This window comes from Gastrolobium bilobum, unplaced genomic scaffold (genome assembly GCF_033153095.1).
Source record: "Gastrolobium bilobum isolate Gb01-03AN ecotype WA unplaced genomic scaffold, APGP_CSIRO_Gbil_v1 utg187773, whole genome shotgun sequence".
Lineage (NCBI taxonomy): Eukaryota > Viridiplantae > Streptophyta > Magnoliopsida > Fabales > Fabaceae > Gastrolobium > Gastrolobium bilobum.
The window spans coordinates 25,452-45,754 of NW_026897680.1; the positions used below are offsets into that span (position 1 = coordinate 25,452).

General features: G+C 31.8%; 1 protein-coding gene across 1 annotated transcript; it reads right to left on the bottom strand.

The window, feature by feature from the left end:
- Nucleotides 1-901: 901 nt before the first annotated feature.
- Nucleotides 902-2,456, bottom strand: LOC133309294 (MLP-like protein 328). Its single transcript, XM_061510056.1, has 2 exons — nt 2,265-2,456; nt 902-1,158 (listed from the first exon to the last, which is right to left on the bottom strand). The coding sequence occupies exons 1-2, from the start codon at nt 2,452-2,454 to the stop codon at nt 902-904; spliced, it is 447 nt and encodes a 148-aa protein (XP_061366040.1). The 5' UTR covers nt 2,455-2,456.
- Nucleotides 2,457-20,303: the final 17,847 nt, after the last annotated feature.

The window sequence follows — 20,303 nt, forward strand, 5'->3', positions numbered from 1 at the left end:
AATTATTTCTCCTTAAATTTAATTGGATTTCGATCACTATAAATTTTGTTTCTGTTTTTTTCACTATAATTATCTCCAATGATTCCTAAATGATATCATTTTGAAGAAACTCATTGTAAGAGAGAAGCCAAAGTCTCTAAAATGTCCTATATTTTTTATTCTCAAATTTCAAAATGATGTAATTTGATAGTTCAAAACATAACTTAATCTCCAATGAGCGAGAAACATTTTTTTTCTTTTTCTAATAAAAATTATTTTTCAACGAAAAACGTTTCAATTGTTGGGTAATTAGGGAAGCCCATGGTAGGGGGAGATTTGTCATCAAACAAGCTAAGTTACAAATTCTCTACTATAATAATGTACAATCAACAGCACTAGTAATTTCATAAATATATATAAATTCAATGTATATCCAAACAGCATAATATAGAACAAAATCATTTAAAATGTCTGCTGTTTAATTAATAAAATGAGGTGAAATAGATTGAGGAAAGAGAGAGAAGACTATTACAAGTAGTATAAAAATTATAAAATAAAAATAAAAATTAATATACTAGACCAGACTGAGAGGCTCTAAGACCGAGCTTTTGAATTGAAACATGCGGTCTTTTTATTAAACGAGCTTTTATACAAGTTCAAACTTGGTTTCAACAATCAATTTTAGGCATATAAACTCAGGCCTTCATGAGCCGAGCCAAAGGCTCCTAGTTCGTTTATCACCCCTACAGAGAGTCACCCATTTATTGATATATATATATATATATATATATATATATATATATATATATATATATATATATATATATATATAAAAGTTGTTTGCTTCAAATATAAAGCGCAGAACAACCACCTTTGAGTTCGCCGCCATAAAACTCAACGGTTACACCTTACATATCACAGTTTAACCTTTGACTAAGATTGCATCAATGTCTTTAACAATATTAATGATAAACTGCTGGTATTTCTTTGGAGGTGGGATGTCGTCATTAAGCTTCTCATATTCTAATCTCAATTTCAATATTCCAATATTCTCAACCTTCACGATGGCCTTGTAATTTTTGTACAACTCCAAAACATTCCCTCCCACTGCAACATAAGTTATAGTCTTGTTTATTTCATCCACTTCAATCCTTTCCTTGAATATCTCCTCTTTTCCTTCTGCAATAAGTACAAACAATGAAGAAAACTATAAACTCTATTGAGATATTTAATCATGTAAATCCAAAAAGGGCAAATAAATAAATATATTATGAAAAAAAATATATGATAAAACAATAATGACAGATAATATGGGACAAAATAGCCTGCCTGACTTTGGCTTTTAGATATCACAATATTTTAAGTTTACCCAATCAAATAAAATATGAATCAAGGGATGATTTGGAAAGTTGTTCGTTATTTTTCAATAACTATACTTTCTGTTGTCTACCAGGTTTATGGCTTCACGGCTTTCACATTTATTATATTGATAAATATGCAATACAAAACAACGGGAGATATTGTACTTACTATTTTTTTTTCTTACTATCTTTTACTATTAAATTTTAATCTTTAATTTTCGTCAATCTAATGGTTATAATTTATTGAGTCACATTTATTAATTAACTATTAATTCTCAATAAGTTATAACCGTTAAATTGACAGAAATCAACGATTAAGATTTGGTAGTAAGAAAAAAATATAATAACTATAACCTCCCTCCAAAACAATATTGAAATTTCTTAGTTTGACAAAATCAAATTCACATGTAGAGAAAATGTATAGATGGACATCCTCATGTCCACTTATTTAGCTAAAGTTCATGCATGCAAATTGATTAAGACACACAAATATGTCAAATTAATCCATTATGTTGAGCAAAGTATCCCTTTTATTTTTTTCCTATTTAATTACAACTAAAATATTGAATTTAAAAGCAAATTAACTTAAAATGAGGAAAGATTTTTCAATTTTATTAAAAGTACGATAATCAAATCAGAAATTATCATGTATATTAATCAATAATTCATATTATATATGAATGGTTTTGTTAATTTATGTATGGAGAGGGTTTATTACAAGTTTTTGAAAGTTTAAGGGCTTTTATCTAAACTTGAAAATTTACAATGGGTTTTTTAAAATGAGAAATGGTTTTGGAGTGTATGCTATTTCTTACCCTCACATATATATGTCATATTACAAATTAATTAAAGGAAAAAAGAAAGTCTGTATATATCATACATAATTTGTGTGTATTAACTTAATAATAATAATAATTGATATACCTAAGCTATACTTCCAAAGCTTGACAGAGCCAGAAGTCTCCCAATCGCCTTCATGAATCTCAACACCATGCATGTTTTCGCTGTGTGCATTATTTGGAATGTGCTGGTTTTGGCTCTTGAGAAAGTTATAGAACTTTTCAGGACATGATTTGAGTTGCACCTTTGCTTCAAGGACACAAACTTGAGCCATGACCTCAGTTACAAGCTCTACTCAACAATTGCCCTGAAAAATTCTACACAAGCTCAAGTTGAAGAATAGTTTCACATCTGCTACATATATAGAATAGAAGTTGTTGACACTGTTGCTGTTACTTTTTATTTAATTAATTTATTTATTTGAAGCTGATCTCTTTATTCTACCATTGTGGTACCGGGGCCGAAGGACCCACAGTGAAGGTAGAAGAAGGGATAAAAGTATAATAAAATATATATATAAACCATTTTGATCGGTCAAATTCACATTATTTCAGCAAAATAAAGTTTGACCGTAATCATAAGTCATATTATCAATGTTATAATTAGATAGCCAATTTGATGCCATAATTATATCTTTTGGAAGATTAATTTGATTTAGTTATTTACAAAGGACAAATTGATATCATATATATATCTGATGTAGGCCTGATATATGTGAGAAGAAAGCTCAATCCAATAAAGGCCCAGAAGACCCAAAAATCACAAATCTAACCTCGAAGGAACAAAGTTCATCCTACGTATGGCATCTCTCCAACTTGGCTGATAGCCAGAATGACTTAGGGTGTGCATGATAATTATTCTGTTTCCCAACACTATTTCTAAGATGAAACAAATTTTTTCTTATTATGTGCTTTGGAGTTCCGAGAATCAGAATTATGTTTGTTAACACATTTTATTTTTATTCCGAGAATCAAATTAAATCGACTCCTGCCAAAAACCCCAAAACAAGAAATCAAAATTTATCAAATAAAAAATTGAATTAGAGAGTGAATTTACCTGGTATCACGGTAGAAAAATGAAGCAAAGCAAGAAACAACAACAACAGTGTAAAAGAACAAAATAAAGAACAACAAAACAGAGAAGTTGTGATAGTAGGGGAGAAGAGAAGAATGTTAGAAGAAAAAACCAAAGGAGAAAAGAGGGGAAGAGAAAAAAACTTATAGAAGGTAGAATCGTCGAAGGAGCAGGAGGCGTCATTTTTTTTTTAGAGAAAAGGTTGAGAGTGGCGAATGCAAAAAAAAAAAAAGCAGAAAAATGATTCTCTTTTTGTGCCCTGGAACGGAGAAACAAATGTTTTTTTATTCCCCAACACAAAAATTAAACTGGCTCATCTCCGGAACATAAAAGTAAACTGGTTTTACCAAACACTGTTTCTATCAGTTTCTGTTCCCAGGAACAGAAATTAAAAAAAAATGATTCTCGGATGGTTGCATGTCATGCACACCCTTAGTATGCAAAGAAACATCATTGGCGAGATCAGCAGCTCAAGGCAACTTGACCTCCACATCAATCAAAAGAATGAAGGGCAGCACCAGCTCGCCGCTACATCTACTAGGGCTAGCCTGAATGTAGGCTTCTTGCCCAATAAATAGCTTATAAAAGGACACCATACTCCATCATTAGAAATGAATATCGCCATAGAAAGGCGACACGGAGCAAGACATCATTCCATTATAAATATAGAGGCATTCAGCCCAGGTAAAATCATATATCCTTGAATACTGAACTAACTCGAACGTCAGAGTGTCTTGCAGGTTCTCACCTCTAGTCTCCTCAAATTGCTCAAACTCTAGGAGAACTAGATCAATTATCTCGTCAAGCAGGATATCATCTCGGCAATCCACTCTTCAACAACCCTTCTCTTCATCAATATCATTTATCTTAAACCGTATCTGATTAGGCCCAACCCAATAATTATTGGTCCAACCAATATCTTTGAAAGATCAATATGTAAATATATTATAGGTCCTAACGATTTAAATTCAATATTAGAATGTTCGCGAATTTGTTAGAATTTTTCAATAAATAAATTCATCAAAATATGAAAAATTAATTTTATCAAAATATATCATATACAAGTCTAAATTAATTCATCAAAATATACTAAATACAAGTTTAAACAAATACATCAAAATACAAGGTCTAAATAATATTACTATTCTTACACTTTATGTCTAAATTTAAGAGGGGGGATGGTTGAAATATAATAGAGAAGTTATTAAATAAGTATGAATAACATGAAAAAAAAATTAGGAGAAATACTATTTTAAAACTAATCAAATTCAATTATTTTTTATTTTTTATTTTTTCGGTTTATTCAATTTTTAGTTATTCAGATGGTTTTTTTCAATTTTGATTGGATTGGTTTAGTTTTAAATAATCCATAATTCCAAGAATTGACAAAAACAAGATACCTGCTAATTAAAAAACTTTCAGCTTTGTTATAAAAAAAAAAAAACTTTCAGCTAATGTTGAACACCCTTGAAAACGACGGAACGAGAAAATTTAATAACGGGGTGAAATTACTAATATATATTCTTAAGTTAATTCTATTTATACGATAAATATAGGCAAGATCCTTTGACATTGGTGTCAAATTTTAAAATTTGACACCAAATCTTAACCGTTAATTTTCGCCAATTAACGATTATCGTTTATTAAGAATTAATAGTTAATTAATAAGTTTGATTCCTAATATATGAAAATCGTTGATCGACGAAAATTAACATTTAGAATTTGGTGTCAAATTCCAACATTCATATATATATAGGCTATGTTTCAGTTGTTTTTGTTTTAGGTTGGGATTTTTAACTTTAAAAAAAAAACACATAAAACACATATTTCATTAACTATTTTAGAAAATAGTTTTAAAAAAATCAGAACACGATCAAACACATCATTACTCTCTTTTTTTAAAAATTGTGAGGTACTGTAAATTAAATCAAAGATAAACACACCTTTATTTGTCTACTTTATTGATAAACTCACTTAAAAAACTGCAGAAAATGTACATTGGCCCGTTCCCCATATGCCCATTGATTAGCACTATTCGATTCGAATAATTAGTTTGTTACCACGGTATCTATTGAGTCCCTTGCAACTTGCATAACTATTGAAAAGGAAATATAATGCTGCATTTTAATATATATTTTATTGGTAAGTTGTTAAAGGAATTTATGCTTGGAGATGTTACCACTTACCAGTACCACCACTAGAAGAAGCATTTCCTTTTAAGAATCTGGCTAGGATAAAGATGCTTGCAATAATATGGCTCTACAGGGCTCACATAGCAAAAAAAAGTGACAATCATGATCTAAAATTCTCGGAAAATGGCAGACAAGTGTGAACGGCCTACACAAAAGCATAATACTGGTACGAAATGATAGGGATCGCGATTCACTGCAATGTTAGATTTACGGTTCCTAATCAATAACTTGTACTTAGTTTTTATATTTTATTATATAAGAAATTAATTTTAACAATAAATTTTCTAAACCACTTATTTTAATCCGCTTAGGATCGTGATCCCAAATATCAAAGAGAGAACATAATGGGGCATAAAGGTACAAAGATGCAACTGGTTCAACCAACTTGGATCCAACTAGGCTCGGCAAAAATGAGTCACCTAGCTAAAAAGATTCAGATTGAGTTAAAAAAAAATTAGTTAGTAACTCGAGTCAACTCGAAAAAAACCGAGCCAACCCATGAGTCAAACAGATTGGCTCGCGGGTTATATTTTTTTTTTTAATATAAAAGTATAAAAATTAATGAAAGTAAAGTGGAAAGCTAAAATTTAAAATCTCAATTCCAAAGACCCAAACAAAAATACTCTGCAGCTGCTGCCAATAAGTCCAAAACCGTGCATTAAGGATCATCTTTTTTATAGTATGTGTGACAGTGTGAATGTGGTGCCAACTGTCAATAAGTCCAAGTCCAAATGCAAAATTTTCTATGGTTTATCAGTATAATGTCTTTGAATTGAATGAATTAATAATTTAGAAAAAAAAATTAAAAGTTATAGCATCAATGGAATTTTATTTTATTTTTCTATTTTTTCGAGTCAACTCGCGAGCCAACCCTAACCCGACTCGAGTCGGGTTGGATTGAGCTTTCTGCCTCGTTTATTTTTCGAGTCAACCTTAATCAGGCTCATTTTTTCCGGGTTGAACGCGGGTTGGGTCGGGTTGGCCCATTTTGCCAACCCTAGATCCAACTACATTAGCAAGAATCAAATGATGGTAATTTAGTTGGCGCTAGGAATTTAAAGTCTCAGTCTCGGACTTACTTCAAATTAGACTAGTCGTGATTGGAATATCTCAAAAAAAAAAAAAAAAAATACACGAAGCAAGAAGTGCAGAAGTTTATAAATTTGGGGAAAAGTTAATACAAGACACGATATGCTCTCATACTATTTCTTACCTGGAATGATGCTTTATATACTGCTGGATTAAGCATATTGACACACATTGACGTAATCGTTAATCTATTTTTTATTTTATTTTAGCAGACAGAATATATAGAGGACTTTAACATTTTTACGACAAACTCTAGTTAAGATTAAATTTAAGGGGCGTTTGGTCGAGGAAATTTTTTTTGAATACTAGGAAAATGTGATTACTAGGGAAATGGTTGGAAAGTGAGTTTGGTAGGAAAATGTAAAAAAAGTTGTTTGGTTGACCGAAATATTACCAGGGAAATTTATTTAAATTTGCAAAATCTATGTTCAGGAGAAACTTTGCACCTGTTTTTTCACTTCCTCAGTTATCTCAAAATACCATATCTCAAGTGGTATTCTGTAACAGTGAATTTTATCCAAAAATCAACACAAAAGTCATTTTCCCATCTATTCTATTTGCCTAGTATTTTTTTCAAAAATCTAAACCAAACGTGGTATTTTCCAATATCCACTTACTCAAAATACCACATCTCATGTGGTATTTGCCTAGTGTTTTGGTCATTTTAGTACTATTTAATCATGTGCGATTTAATCACACTGCGAAGTGCGAACCGTGATAAATATTTTACTTTAAAAAAAACTCAATCATAATTATTCCTTTAAAACGAGTTAGGTTCTCCATGTATTCCTACAAGTCTTCCTACAACCGAGCGAGGAAAAAAAATTAATTCGAGTTCAGCGGCATCACAATTATCGCCTTAAAAATCCTTTCCAGAATTTGAATCCATGCTCTCTTATGTCTCTTCTTTTTCTCAAGCATAAAATATCATGTATTTTCTGCCTGAATGACTGGACTAAGTGCAACCTTGATTGTGGCTTGGGACAGAGGTATAACCAATCTTTGAATCCAAAGTGACTTATCCATTGAAGTCCACTTAGTTTGTAACAGAGAAGAATCGTATAAGAAAGAGAGTATGAGGAGAGAGAAGAGTGAATCTGTTGAAATGTTTTGAAGAATCTGTATATTGTTATTATTATTATCCGATACAAAGAGAGAGTTATATATAGAGATAGATGTTGACCCATATCATGGGTCAGGCCCAATACTAACGGATAGGGCCAAATACTAACCGTACAACAAACTCTAACAGATTAGTTACATATATATATTTAGGTGTGTACTATACTAATATAGATGCACTAATACAGGTGCAGACCAACAAACAAATCTTATATGTTTACATGCTAATATGCCCCCTCAAACTCAGCAGTTTTGGAGTTAAAGAGCATCCATAACTCTGAGTTAGGTCCTCAGTTCAGCAAATCTGGGAGCAGACAATGGCTTGGTTAGAGTATCAGCAAGCTGGATTGATGTAGGTACATGAGATACAATCAGAGCTTTGGAGAGTACTCGTTCTTTGACAAAGAATATGTCCAATTCCATATGTTTAGTCCTGGAATGTAAAACTGGATTGTGAGCAAGTGCAACAGTGCTTAAATTGTCACAAAACACCTGAGGAGTGGTTAAGGGTAGATGAAGTTCACGAAAAAGTGACTGGATCTACAAGATTTCTGAACATGTAATAGCTAAGCTCCTATACTCTGCCTCAGTACTAGATCTGGCCACAAGAGTTTGCTTTTTGGACCACCAAGACACTCAGTTTGGACCAAGAAAAAGGCAAGCACCTGAAGTGGACCTGCGATCATCAGGGTCACTAGCCCAGTCAGCATCACAAAATGTTGTGAGAGACAAAGAACAGTGAGCAGATGCAGGCTGCAACAGAAGCCCGTATGAGACAGTCTGTAATACCCCATATTTTTATTAATAAAATAATAATAATAATAAACAATAAATTAGTAGTAATATATATATATATATATATATATATATATATATATATATATATATATATGGTGATAGATAACAAAGTATAATATTAATTTTATTTTTGATAAAATTATTTTGTGCGATATGAGTGCTATTGGAAAATAATTTTGATACTTTGTAATACTCTAGATTATTTAAAATAATATTAATATGTATACATATATATAAATATATATATATATATATATATTAGATGATAAATTGTAATTAATTGGATTATTAATTGATTGATGATTTAAGCATTTATGTTTGATTGGTAATGTTTGATTGATAATGATTGATTAATAATGATTGATTGATAATGTTCAATTGATAATGTTTGATTGATAATGTTTGATTGGTAATGATTGATTGTTAATGTTGATTGGTAATTTGATTAGATATGATGAGTCAATAATGAGTCAGCAAATAAGTTAGGTTTAATCTGAGCCATAAGAAATTAATAATAAAATAGTGTATGAAGCCAATATCAAATACATCAATAAAGAAAAAGGAAATAAATGCACGAAACCCATATCCGAGCCCAAAACTTCAACTATAAATAGAGGCCTAGCCTAAACAAACTAATTCACTCTTCAACATTTCTCCTCTATTACTCTCTCTCCTTACTTCAAAAGTTTATTTGTTTTATTTTCTATATTCTTTTGGTTACCAACCGGTTCTCTGCCCCAATTTATTCTCTTCTAGAAGTTAGCAAAAACGGAGACTAGGTAATCCTAATCTTTAGGTAGTTATATGTTTGATATGTGTAATCATAATCCTTAGGTTATAATTTTGTTTGAAGTTTATTAATAGTAATCCTAATCCCTAGAGAGTTATAGATTATATTGATATGAATTTTGGTATATGTAATTCTATTCGTAGGTTATTTCTTTTATATAAAACTTGGATGTAATCTGAATCCCTAGGTGTTTAGGTTATCTATATTATATGAAATTTGGGCATAATCCTTATATGTAATCCGTAGATGTTCTTAATAGTTTGGTATGAACATTTCTATATATATAGGTATTTGTTTTTTTTAAATTTAAATTACTACATATGATAATTAGAATATTTTTGGAAAATTTTTATTATTTTAGAAATTATGATTATGTGCAATATATGATATAAACTTTTATTTTAGAAATTATGATTATGTGCAATATATGATATAAAATGTTATTATTTTAGAAATTATAATTATGTGCAATGTAAGGTATAAAATTTAATTCATGTGCAATATATGGATCTTATTGAATAATTATGAAAATTATGGAATTATAATACTCTTTAAGAAAAACTTTCCAAATATGTGTTTTAATGATTGAATTTGAATATTTATAACTATGATAATTGATGTGATGGGATTATTTGAATGACGATGATTGGATTTGAATTTTTCTATGATGAATGTTGAAGATTTGAATTATTATATCCTTGAATAAATTGGAAACTTATGATGAGGATCAGATTTGGATTTTACTGTGATGAATGTTGAAGATTTGAATTATTATATCCTTGAATAAATTGGAAAGTTATGATGAGGATCAGATTTGGATTTTACTGTGATGAATGTTGAAGATTTGAATTATCATATCCTTGAATAAATTGGAAAGTTATGATGACCTTGAGTAATGGATATATTGAAAGAAGAAATTTTTGAATGTGATATGATGATTGAGTGTGATTGTAAATAATTAAATAGTGGGAGGATAGCTTTGGGATGGTACCTCCCAAGGTGATGAACACAACTTTTGGGCTTTATGCCTCCGATGTGAAAAAGATTATATCCGTTCTTCCCAAAGTGGTATCTGGTAACAGTGGTTTTTTCCCGGGGTACTAGTAGCAACTTTGGGAAGAGGTGTGCACACTAGGAAGATGTGAATTGATTATGGCCAATTTTGATTATACGTGGCTGGTAACAGTGGTTTTTTCCCGGGTCACGGGGTAGACTGGCAGGGTTTCCCGGGTCTACCATGGTTCTCTTCCCACTAAGTACAATGAACTTAAACATGATTAATAATGAAACGTTATTTGATTTGATTATGATGAATGTCATTGAATTGTGAATATTACCATTTATGTAATATTATGATTAATGTTGTGCTAAATATGTTAGTTGACAATTACCCTTATACACTAAATGGACTAAATAATCTTAAACATGATTAATAATGATATTAATACTTGATTTGAGTTATGATTAAATGACTTATTTGAATTATTGCTTGATTTATGATTAAATTTCTTATTTGAATTATTACTTGATTATGATTAAATGACATATTTGAATATTGCTTGAGTTATGAATAAATGACATATTCGAAATATTAATTGAGTTGATTATGTTGATTATTTTTAAATAAATGTCTTGATTGATATTGGGTTATATTATCTTCGTTTTGTATCTTGATTGGGATTACCAGCTTTGCTGACTTTTGTGTTTGTTGACTGCAATGATCCTGCGGCTGCGGGGGAGCAGATTTTCAGTAAATCAGGTTGCAAGGATGGGGCTAGCAGTGGGCAGTGAGGATACGACTCAGGATTTCTAGCTGTAATAAATATTATGTATAAAAAAAAACTGTAGTCTTAGATTTTTATTTGAATGTAATAGAGTTAGCCTTGCACTTGTCCCTGTACAGGTGCGGCGGTAACACTTCCCAAATTCGATTATTTTGAACTTCCGCTGTTATTTATAAAATTATTGAATTTATTTATGCTATTATAAATTGTTAGAATTTGGGGTGTTACACAGTCCCTTGGAGATACCTGAGAATTCGCTTAACAGCAGTCCATTGAGCAAGTAAAGGATGAGACATGAATTGACAAACCTTGTTGACAGCAAAGCTAATTTCCGGACAGATAATAGTAGCATAATTGGACCTATGCTTGGTCAACTTGCAACCAGTGGTCATAGGTGAGGCTATGCTCTTAGCATCAGACATGTTTGCTCTAGCCAAGAGATCACGAATATATTTGGATTGAGATAGAAAAATGCAGCCAGTGTTGAGCTTCTTTACCTCAATACCCAAGAAGTAGTCCAAGGGACCAAGATCTTTGAGAGCAAACTTTGAGTTCAGATTTGTAATCAGGTTGTTGATGAACAAGAGATCATTACCTGTCACAATAATATCATCCACATAAACTAGGATGTATATGCAGTTGTTGTCTTGACGAAAAATGAAGAGGGATGGATCACAACTGTTGGACTTGAATCCAACCAAAAATAACGCTTGTTTTAACTTGTCAAACCAAGCTCTAGGAGCTTGTTTAAGACCATATAGTGCCTTGTTCAGTTTGCAAACAAGAGTTTTATTTGCTGCCTCAAATCCAGGAGGTTGTTGCATGTAAACATCCTCAGCCAAATCCCCATTTAGAAAAGCATTGTTGACATCTAGTTGTCTTAAAGACCAACCAAAGGTAAGGGCAAGTGTAAGCATTATCCGTACAGTCACTGGTCTCACAACAGGGGAAAAAGTTTCAGTATAATCAAACCCCTCTTGTTGATGAAAACCTTTAGCAACAAATCTAGCTTTATACTTGTTTATAGTGCCATCTGGATCTCCTTCACTTTGAACACCCATTTATATCCTATAGCCTTCCTATTAGAAGTAAGAGGAACAAGAGTCCATGTATGATTAGCTTGTAAGGCTGTAAACTCAGCTTTCATAGCATTCAGCCATTGAAGACTAGCCAGTGCTTGTTTGACAGAAGTTGGTTCCATGTGTGTGAGAAGAGCAAGAGATCTGGCAATTGTTTTAGACCGTGTGGTGATAGAATGAGTGGGTGAAGGAGGACTAAGACTAGTAGACGGTTGATATTCAGAAGGTGAAGAGGATAAAGAGGAAGAATAAGACTGACAAGACAACATAGAAGATGAGTGGGAACTTGGAGCAAGAGAGGGACCTGATCAGACATGACTGGACTTAAAGAGGATGATCTCATAGATTGAACAAGTTGGGATTCAACATTATGAGTAATGGGAGTATGAGTTGTAACAAGATGACCAACATGTAAATTCTGATGTAAGTGTGAGCTTGGTGCAGTGGCATGATCAAAAGGAGCAGAAGAATGATGGTTAAAGTTAGGCAAAACAGCAAGGGGTGGAGAGAGGGAACATGAATAGTGTGCTGATGAAGTAGACAAAGTATTCCATAAAGGATATGGGAACCTGTTTTCATTGAATAAAACATCCTTTGAGATGTATATGCGGCCATCAGGACTTTGACATACATAACCCTAGTGATGTGTAGCATAGCCAAGGAATAGACATTCTTGGGACCTAAATTCCAACTTATGTTTATTGTAAGGTCAAAGGAAAGGGAAGCGTGCACAACCAAAAATTTTAAGAAATTTATAGTCTGGTACTATGTTGAATAGCTTGGTGTAAGGAACTTGAAACTCCGAAGAAGTTGTTGGCAACATATTAATAAGGTGCACAGCAAAAAGGAAAGCATAGTCCCAATATTGCATTGGCAAAGAGGCAGAAGACAGCATGGTTAGACCAGTCTCTATAATATGTCTATGTTTACGTTCAACAACCCCATTTTGATGATGGGTGTGTGGGAAAGCTACTCTATGGTTAATCCCATTAGAAAGAAGGTATTGTGTGAAAGATCTGAATTCCCCTACCGAGTTAGTTTGTATGGATTTAATTGGCAATTGAAATTGAGTGGTAATGAAGGTGTGAAACTTTTTAAACGTTTGAAGTGCATCATATTTCTATTTCAGTGGGTATATCCATGTAAAACGAGTATGTGCGTCAACAAAAGAAATGTAGTATAGGTATCTCATAATGGATTTTATTGGTGCAGGTCCCCATAAATCACTATATATCAACTCAAATGGTTTGCTGTAAACAGTGGTGGAAGGTGATGAAGGTAAACGGTGAGCTTTGCCAATACAACAAGCTGAACAGAAATTGTCAACTGATTTATTATTGTAGGGAATATTACAAGTTTGAAGAACAGACTTGACAACATCTTTGTGTGGATGTCCTAAACGATAATGCCACATTGAATAGACAGAATTTCCTATATCACAAGATTAACCACTATTTACTGAAACTTTATCACTACATACATCTTGACAAATAGTAGGAACACCACTGGAGTTGAGAGGAACACATGATACATTCTGTGGGGCACGAGTTGAAGCTTGATGAAGATTTATTCCATCAAATTTGTAGAGACCACTGGAGTCAAGAGTCCCCTCAAGTAAAACTTTGTGTGACCCATATGATTTTACAAGACAAACAGTGGGATGAAATTCAAAATATACTGAATTGTCTTTTGCAAATTGACTGACACTCACAAGATTTTTCATAATTGAGGGAACAAGAAGAAGATTTTTAAGGTGTAATGGTGTGTGAGGATCAAGAGGTGCAGTGAAATTGGAAGAACCAATAGTTATGATTGTCAAACCTTGACCATTTCCAATCAATATCTGATCTGCACCAGCAAGCTGTTGACTTTGAATAAGGTTCAGTGGATTGGAAGTCACATGATGTGTTGCACCAGAATTCAGATACCACTCTAAGGCAGGAGCGGGTTTGTTGCTGTGAGCCCTGAGGGAAAAACTGAGGCAAAAAATGTGTATTAGAAGCATTATTAGGTGGAGGGAGTGTTGGAATAAAATTTTCATCATATCTATGCCAACATGTATGAATGTCATGTCCAAACTTGTAACAAAGCTGGCAACAAACATTGGATCTTCCTCCACGTCCTCTGCCTCGATTATTACGTCCTCCATAGCGACCTCATCCTCTATTGGATGGAAAAGAACGACTGGAATTATGGAAATCAGTGTTCTGTTACGAATCGCGTAAAACAAGGGTAAACAAAGTGTTACTGTTGCCACCGTTATTGACAATGCTCTGCTTTCCAGTATCTGATCCTTGCTAAGTCAGATTTACCATTGTTGAGTCACAGATCAACGATTCTGCTTGTTTTGGCAGAATCTTTTCATGCGTAATTAGTTGAATATTCAGATCCTCAATAGAATAGGCATTCTCACGTCCATGCACCGTTGTCACAAAAGCAAGATATTCAGTTGGTAAACCTCCAAGAACAATATCAGTACGCTTCTCATTACTTACCGGACTTCGTATTGCTTTCAAGGAATCACAGATAGCTTTGATTCATGAGAGATACTCTTTCACAGACTTCGATCCCTTTTTGATTGAGTGCAACTCAAATCTTAGTAGTCTCGCCTTTGATTTCATCATTCTTTGGAATAACTTGTGTATTTTATCCCAGGCTTCATGAGAATACTTCACTCCTAGAATCTCATTCACAACAAATTCTGATTGTAACGACCCCAAATTTTAAATAATTAAAACAATGGAGTCGCCACCAATTTTATTTACTTTGGAAAAATTGAAAAACCTTTTATTGCAAACTGGTCTTTAAAATTATAGATCAAAGGTTCAGGAGTCTAATTATGCGCAAGGAAGGGTGGAAGCTCAATCCCACAGCACCCCTGACACATCCGTTTAAAAACGGTTACCTTAAATTAATTGTGCGAATTATTAATAGCTTTTAAAATATTTGCTTTTCCCCATAAAATATCAATATGATTAAGAAGAGAAATAATTTAAATAAAAAAAAAAAACTTTATTTTAGCTTGACGAAAGGAAAAAAACTCTCGCTCTGACGCATCCTTTGGTGCAGAATTTAAAACTTTGTTGTTCTTTTTGTTTGCGTACTGATTATTTTGATTTAATTTTAAAAGTTTCAGATTACCAAGCTGTCACAACTAAAATAAATGATAATTGCGGGATTAACAAGCTGTCTCAACTCAGCTAATCCTTTATTATGATAAATAAGTAAATTTTATCTTAGCTCGACGGAAAGAGCTCCGCTCCGACGTATCCTCCGGTACAGTGAGGAATTCAAAGCTACGTCGTTCTTTATAAGAAAAATATTTGTGTGTTTATTAATTTAAATTTTGAAGAATTCATTTGATTATATTCGATGTTCTCGGATTATCAGGTTGTCCCAACCAAAATGATCCAAGCAAAGATGTAGGATTAACAAGCTGTTTCAACTTAGTTAATCCTTTTTTATGTAAAATCAAGAATCTTTGATATATTATACTTTAATTAATAATTTAAAAAAATTCATTATAATTTTAATTTTTTTCAAAGAAAATTTGGATAATCAGGTTTTCACAGCCAAAATAACCTGACACAAATTTTACAAGATTAACAAGTCGCCACGGCTCAGCTAACCTTTATTGTGTTATGCTTATATATATATATATATATATATATATATATATATATATATAATATATATATATATATATAGAAGAGGAAATGTGCTTTTTTTTTAACAATTAATTTTACTATATATATATAAATTTCTTTTTTTTTAACAATTAATTTTACTAGGGGTCGTCTCAACCGAAATGATCCAAAATAAAGGTATAAGAGTTAACAAGCTGTCTCAGCTAAATTAGCTCTTTTTATAGTTAAGAAAAAAAAATTAATTTTTGTTTTATTTATAACTTTAAAAATATACAGAGCAAATTACATAAAGTAATAATGAAGCAATTAATAATAGGCAAAATATTAAGTTAACTAATATGCTTTAATTTTAATTTTTAACTCCCCACTTTCTATATTAATTTATGGGTTCGCTTTTTCTGCAGTTATTGCAGATAAGTTATCTGCAGTAAGTCAATACGACGTCGTTTTAGGACGGAAATCATGGTGTTTTTGTAATTTTAATTTATTTTAGAGTTATAATAGTGTTTATATTTATAATTTTTTAAGATTTCAATACTAAAACAACGTCGTTTTGGGAATAAATACAGATAACTTCTCTGCATTAACTGCGGAAACATTTTTCCCTTAATTTATAACTATTAGTTACTTTATCTTTCTAATCTCAAGAGAGTTCATATACTTGGGTTTCTTCTAATCGCCCAATATTTAATTTTAGCATCAAGGAATCATGTAAGTCTAGGTTTTTAACAAGAAGTAAAAAAGGTTTTAAACTTTTCGATCTAGCCCTTAAGAGGTAAGAATACGATCTATCATTGAATCAAATGGGTAACGATATCCCATGCGAAGTTGAGTCCATCTACTTTCGATACAGACGAAGAAAACAAAAAAAAAATGAAATGGATCCACAAGTCAAGATAGCATCATGATTTCATACGCAGATTAATTGGTTGAATCTTTCGTACTACCTTTATTAGCTAGACTGACTTCTGTTAAGATGAGGATTACAATTCAAATGTATAAAGACAAGTGCAGGGAAATGCAACCCACTTTGTGTTTATCATTATTTTATTCAATGTAAGCGAAACACCTAAAATCATAAGTGCAAACTGCAAAGTATCAACAAAGTATAGCGAATAAAGGGAAAACTTTTTGAGCTTGCCTAATGGATAAATTTAATAACAAAAGGTTTACCAAAAAAAAGTTAATAACAAAAGAAAAATACTATGAACATAATAGATTAGGAGCAAATAATTATATGAGGACAAGTAGCAGATAAAACATAAAAATTTCTGTTTCAGACTTACCGCTTCCCCTCCTCCTTTTTTTTTTTTTTTTATATGTGAGCCTCTTGGTATTTATAGGGAGAGATCTTGAGGTTTCTTCATATAAAGGGTTTGGTTCAAATGGCCAAGTTGTTGAGGCGGTGACTGTGGATGGCAAGTTTGCAGTGCAGCTCAGGTCTTCTTAGTGAATGAAAGCACCTGCGTGTGCTTGGAGAAGTGTGAGGCATTTGCCGCCCCTTGGAAAGGATGAGACCAATGTTGTAACGTGACTTGGAAAGGATGAAAAAGATAAAAATAAAATAAAAAATCTAGGTTTTGTTTAACAAAAGCAAAGATGCTGAGTTGGGTTAACGCCCCTTTAGATTAAGTAGATTTGGGTTGGCTTGGCTTGGCTTTATTTTGCCAACGGCCCTTTTCTTTCCTTTATTTTTTCTCTTGTTTTTTTCCTTATATTAAAGATAAATAAAAATAATAATAATAAGGGGTTCACAATTTATTATTTTTTTTTGTTCTTTTATATTTTTAATATTTGGGGTAAAATTGGGTGTTTACACTGATATGGTAGAGAGAAGCCATGAGAGAAGCATGGAATCATGTGTTATCCATTCAACATATGCAGGATTTTGAATTCCACTGATTCGATCTTCCTTTGACTGAAATTGAAGTGGTATTTTTGGATTTACCAAAAAATGATGCATCTGGTGCGAAGTAATAATTGGATCTATGATCTAATTCCATAACAAGTAGTTATTCTCTATCAATTTCAAAGTTATCGACTGATTGAACATTTGTCGTGCTCTGATTTCCATTGCGCGATTTTCTGATGTGCGATTCTCTATAGATGCTTTTCGATTTCCTTGTGACGATTCCTAATCTATCGCAGGCATGGTTGTCAAACTCGAGATTCTATGCAAACTCGAAAGGGTGAACCAAAATCGTAAATCGCAGAATCGTAACATGGATCGTAGACTCGTAACACAAGATACAAATTATATTTATATATATTTATATGCACATAAAATAATATAATAAGCAAATTTAATTCAACCAAACATGAGTAAAGTAATATATTTATATGCATATTTTTATTTGGATTAATTTATTTATTTTTTATGAATGTAAAATCAAACGGAGGCAAACATGAGTAAAAAAATAGTAATTTGATTTATCAAATAAATTTTTATTTGGATTAATTTCATTTTTTCTTATGAATGTAAAATCAAATAGATGAAGTATTGATATATCAAATAAATTTGATTTATCAAATAGATGAAGTAATTTAATTTTTGTTTGATTTATCAAATAAATCTGATTTGATTTATTATTCGATGAATTATTAATTTGGTTTGGCAAACAGAGGCAAAAAGTATTATTTTGCCTTATAAATAATTTTTTAATTTTCTTTGTAAAATCAATCAGAGGCAAAACTATTAATTTGCTTTATTAATTTGGTTTCATTTATAAAATGATTTTTTTATCCCATATTTATAAATGAAACCGAACAGAGGCTAAAAGGAAAACCAAACGCGCGGCCAAGAAAAAAAACGAAACAGAGAAGAGATAGAGACAAAGCAGAGCACTAACCTGTGACAGCGAAGCAGAACGACGAAGATGGTGGAGAAGCTACGAACGGAAAAGGGCAAGGCAACCAAGTAGTAGCACGCAAGGGAGGGACGACCGGAGAAGACGGTGGCTTGAGGCATCTTCGCGAGTCACCTAGTCGTCTCCCACGATATGGAATGCTGGTGGCTGAAACTAATCAGGTGATTTAGGGATTTTTTTGCTAAAAAAAGCCATTTATATAATGGTTTTTCGGGTCAACTGGTCACTTTTTTTTGCTGGTTTAATCGTTAAACTCGTACGATTGAACGAGTTTGCCAAAAAACTCGTCGCTTCTATCATCTGAGGGCCAAAAGCGAGTTAGAGCAGAAACAGGATCGTTGAGGGGTTGTTGAAGCGTAAACTCGTGTGATTTTGCGAGTAAACTCGCGAGTTTGACAACCATGATCGCAGGAGAATCTGATGCATGCAAGTTTGATTTGGGAGATGCGGAAGTCATGGTTTAGCTCAGTATGGATCAGGCCTTCATATCGAAGGCTCTGATACCACAACAGAGAAGAACGTGTAAGAAAGAGAGTACAAGGAGAGAGAAGAGTGAATCCATTGAAGTGTTTGAAGAATCTGTATATTGTTATTATTATTTTCATATACAAAGAGAAAGTTATACATAGAGATAGATGCTGACCCATATCATGGGTCAGGCCCAATACTAACGGATAGGGCTCAATACTAACCATACAACAAACTCTAAGAGATTAGTTACAGAGATATATTCAGGTGTGTCCTATACTAATATAGATGCACTAATACACGTGCAGACCAATAAACAAATCTTATATGTTTATATGGTTGTGCTCTTGTACTTCGTGCCATTACTTGTTTTTTTTTAAGCGTGAAACAGATTTTCATTGTAAGTATTTAATGGTGTGATCTTGGTCACGGGAGCACTGAATGAGACTCAACTTTTTCTATCCATCTAGTTACACAAATTTGGTTGTTATAATTCAACATGTATTGTAAATGTAGTCAACCCCTGAACTATATTTGATCGTATATGTCAAACTTTGTAAAAATCGAAAAACAATTACAAAATTATTAAAAATATTTTTTTTATATTTGAAAAGTATAACTAAATAATTTTAGACTAAAAAGAGTTATTGAATGATATATATATATATATATATATATATATATATATATATAGACAAGATCATTTGACACTAAATCTTAATTGTTGAATTCTGTCAATCTAGCAGTTATAATTTATTAGAAATTAATAATTACTTAATAAGTGTGATCCAATAAATTACAACCATCGATTGGCAGAAATCAACGGTTAGAATTTGATACCAAACTTTTAGATTTGACTGAGAGAGGTTATAGTTACTGCTATATTTTTTTACTACCATTTAATTCTCACTTGATGTTATTTTATAATCATTAATTTAATTTTGATCCAATGATAATAAAATTGATAATAAATATAACATATCCCTCTATATATATATATATATATATATATATATATATATATATATATATATATATATATGTACTTACTAACGTCAATTGGTGTCCCTTAATCTTAATTAATCCTAATGGCTCAATTAAATTTAATAATGAAACAGAACTATAAAATTTAAAAAAGAGTGAATACAACAATACTATTGAAATTTATAAATTTAATATATTATCATGAATATATTTAATTTTTAAGCATTTT

Coding starts and splice junctions, on each gene's coding strand:
- LOC133309294 (XM_061510056.1), bottom strand. CDS start 2,454: ATGGCTCAAGTTTGTGTCCTTGAAGCAAAGGTGCAACTCAAATCATGT. Junction 1,159..2,264: donor GCTTTGGAAGTATAGCTTAG/GTATATCAATTA, acceptor TACTTATTGCAG/AAGGAAAAGAGGAGATATTC.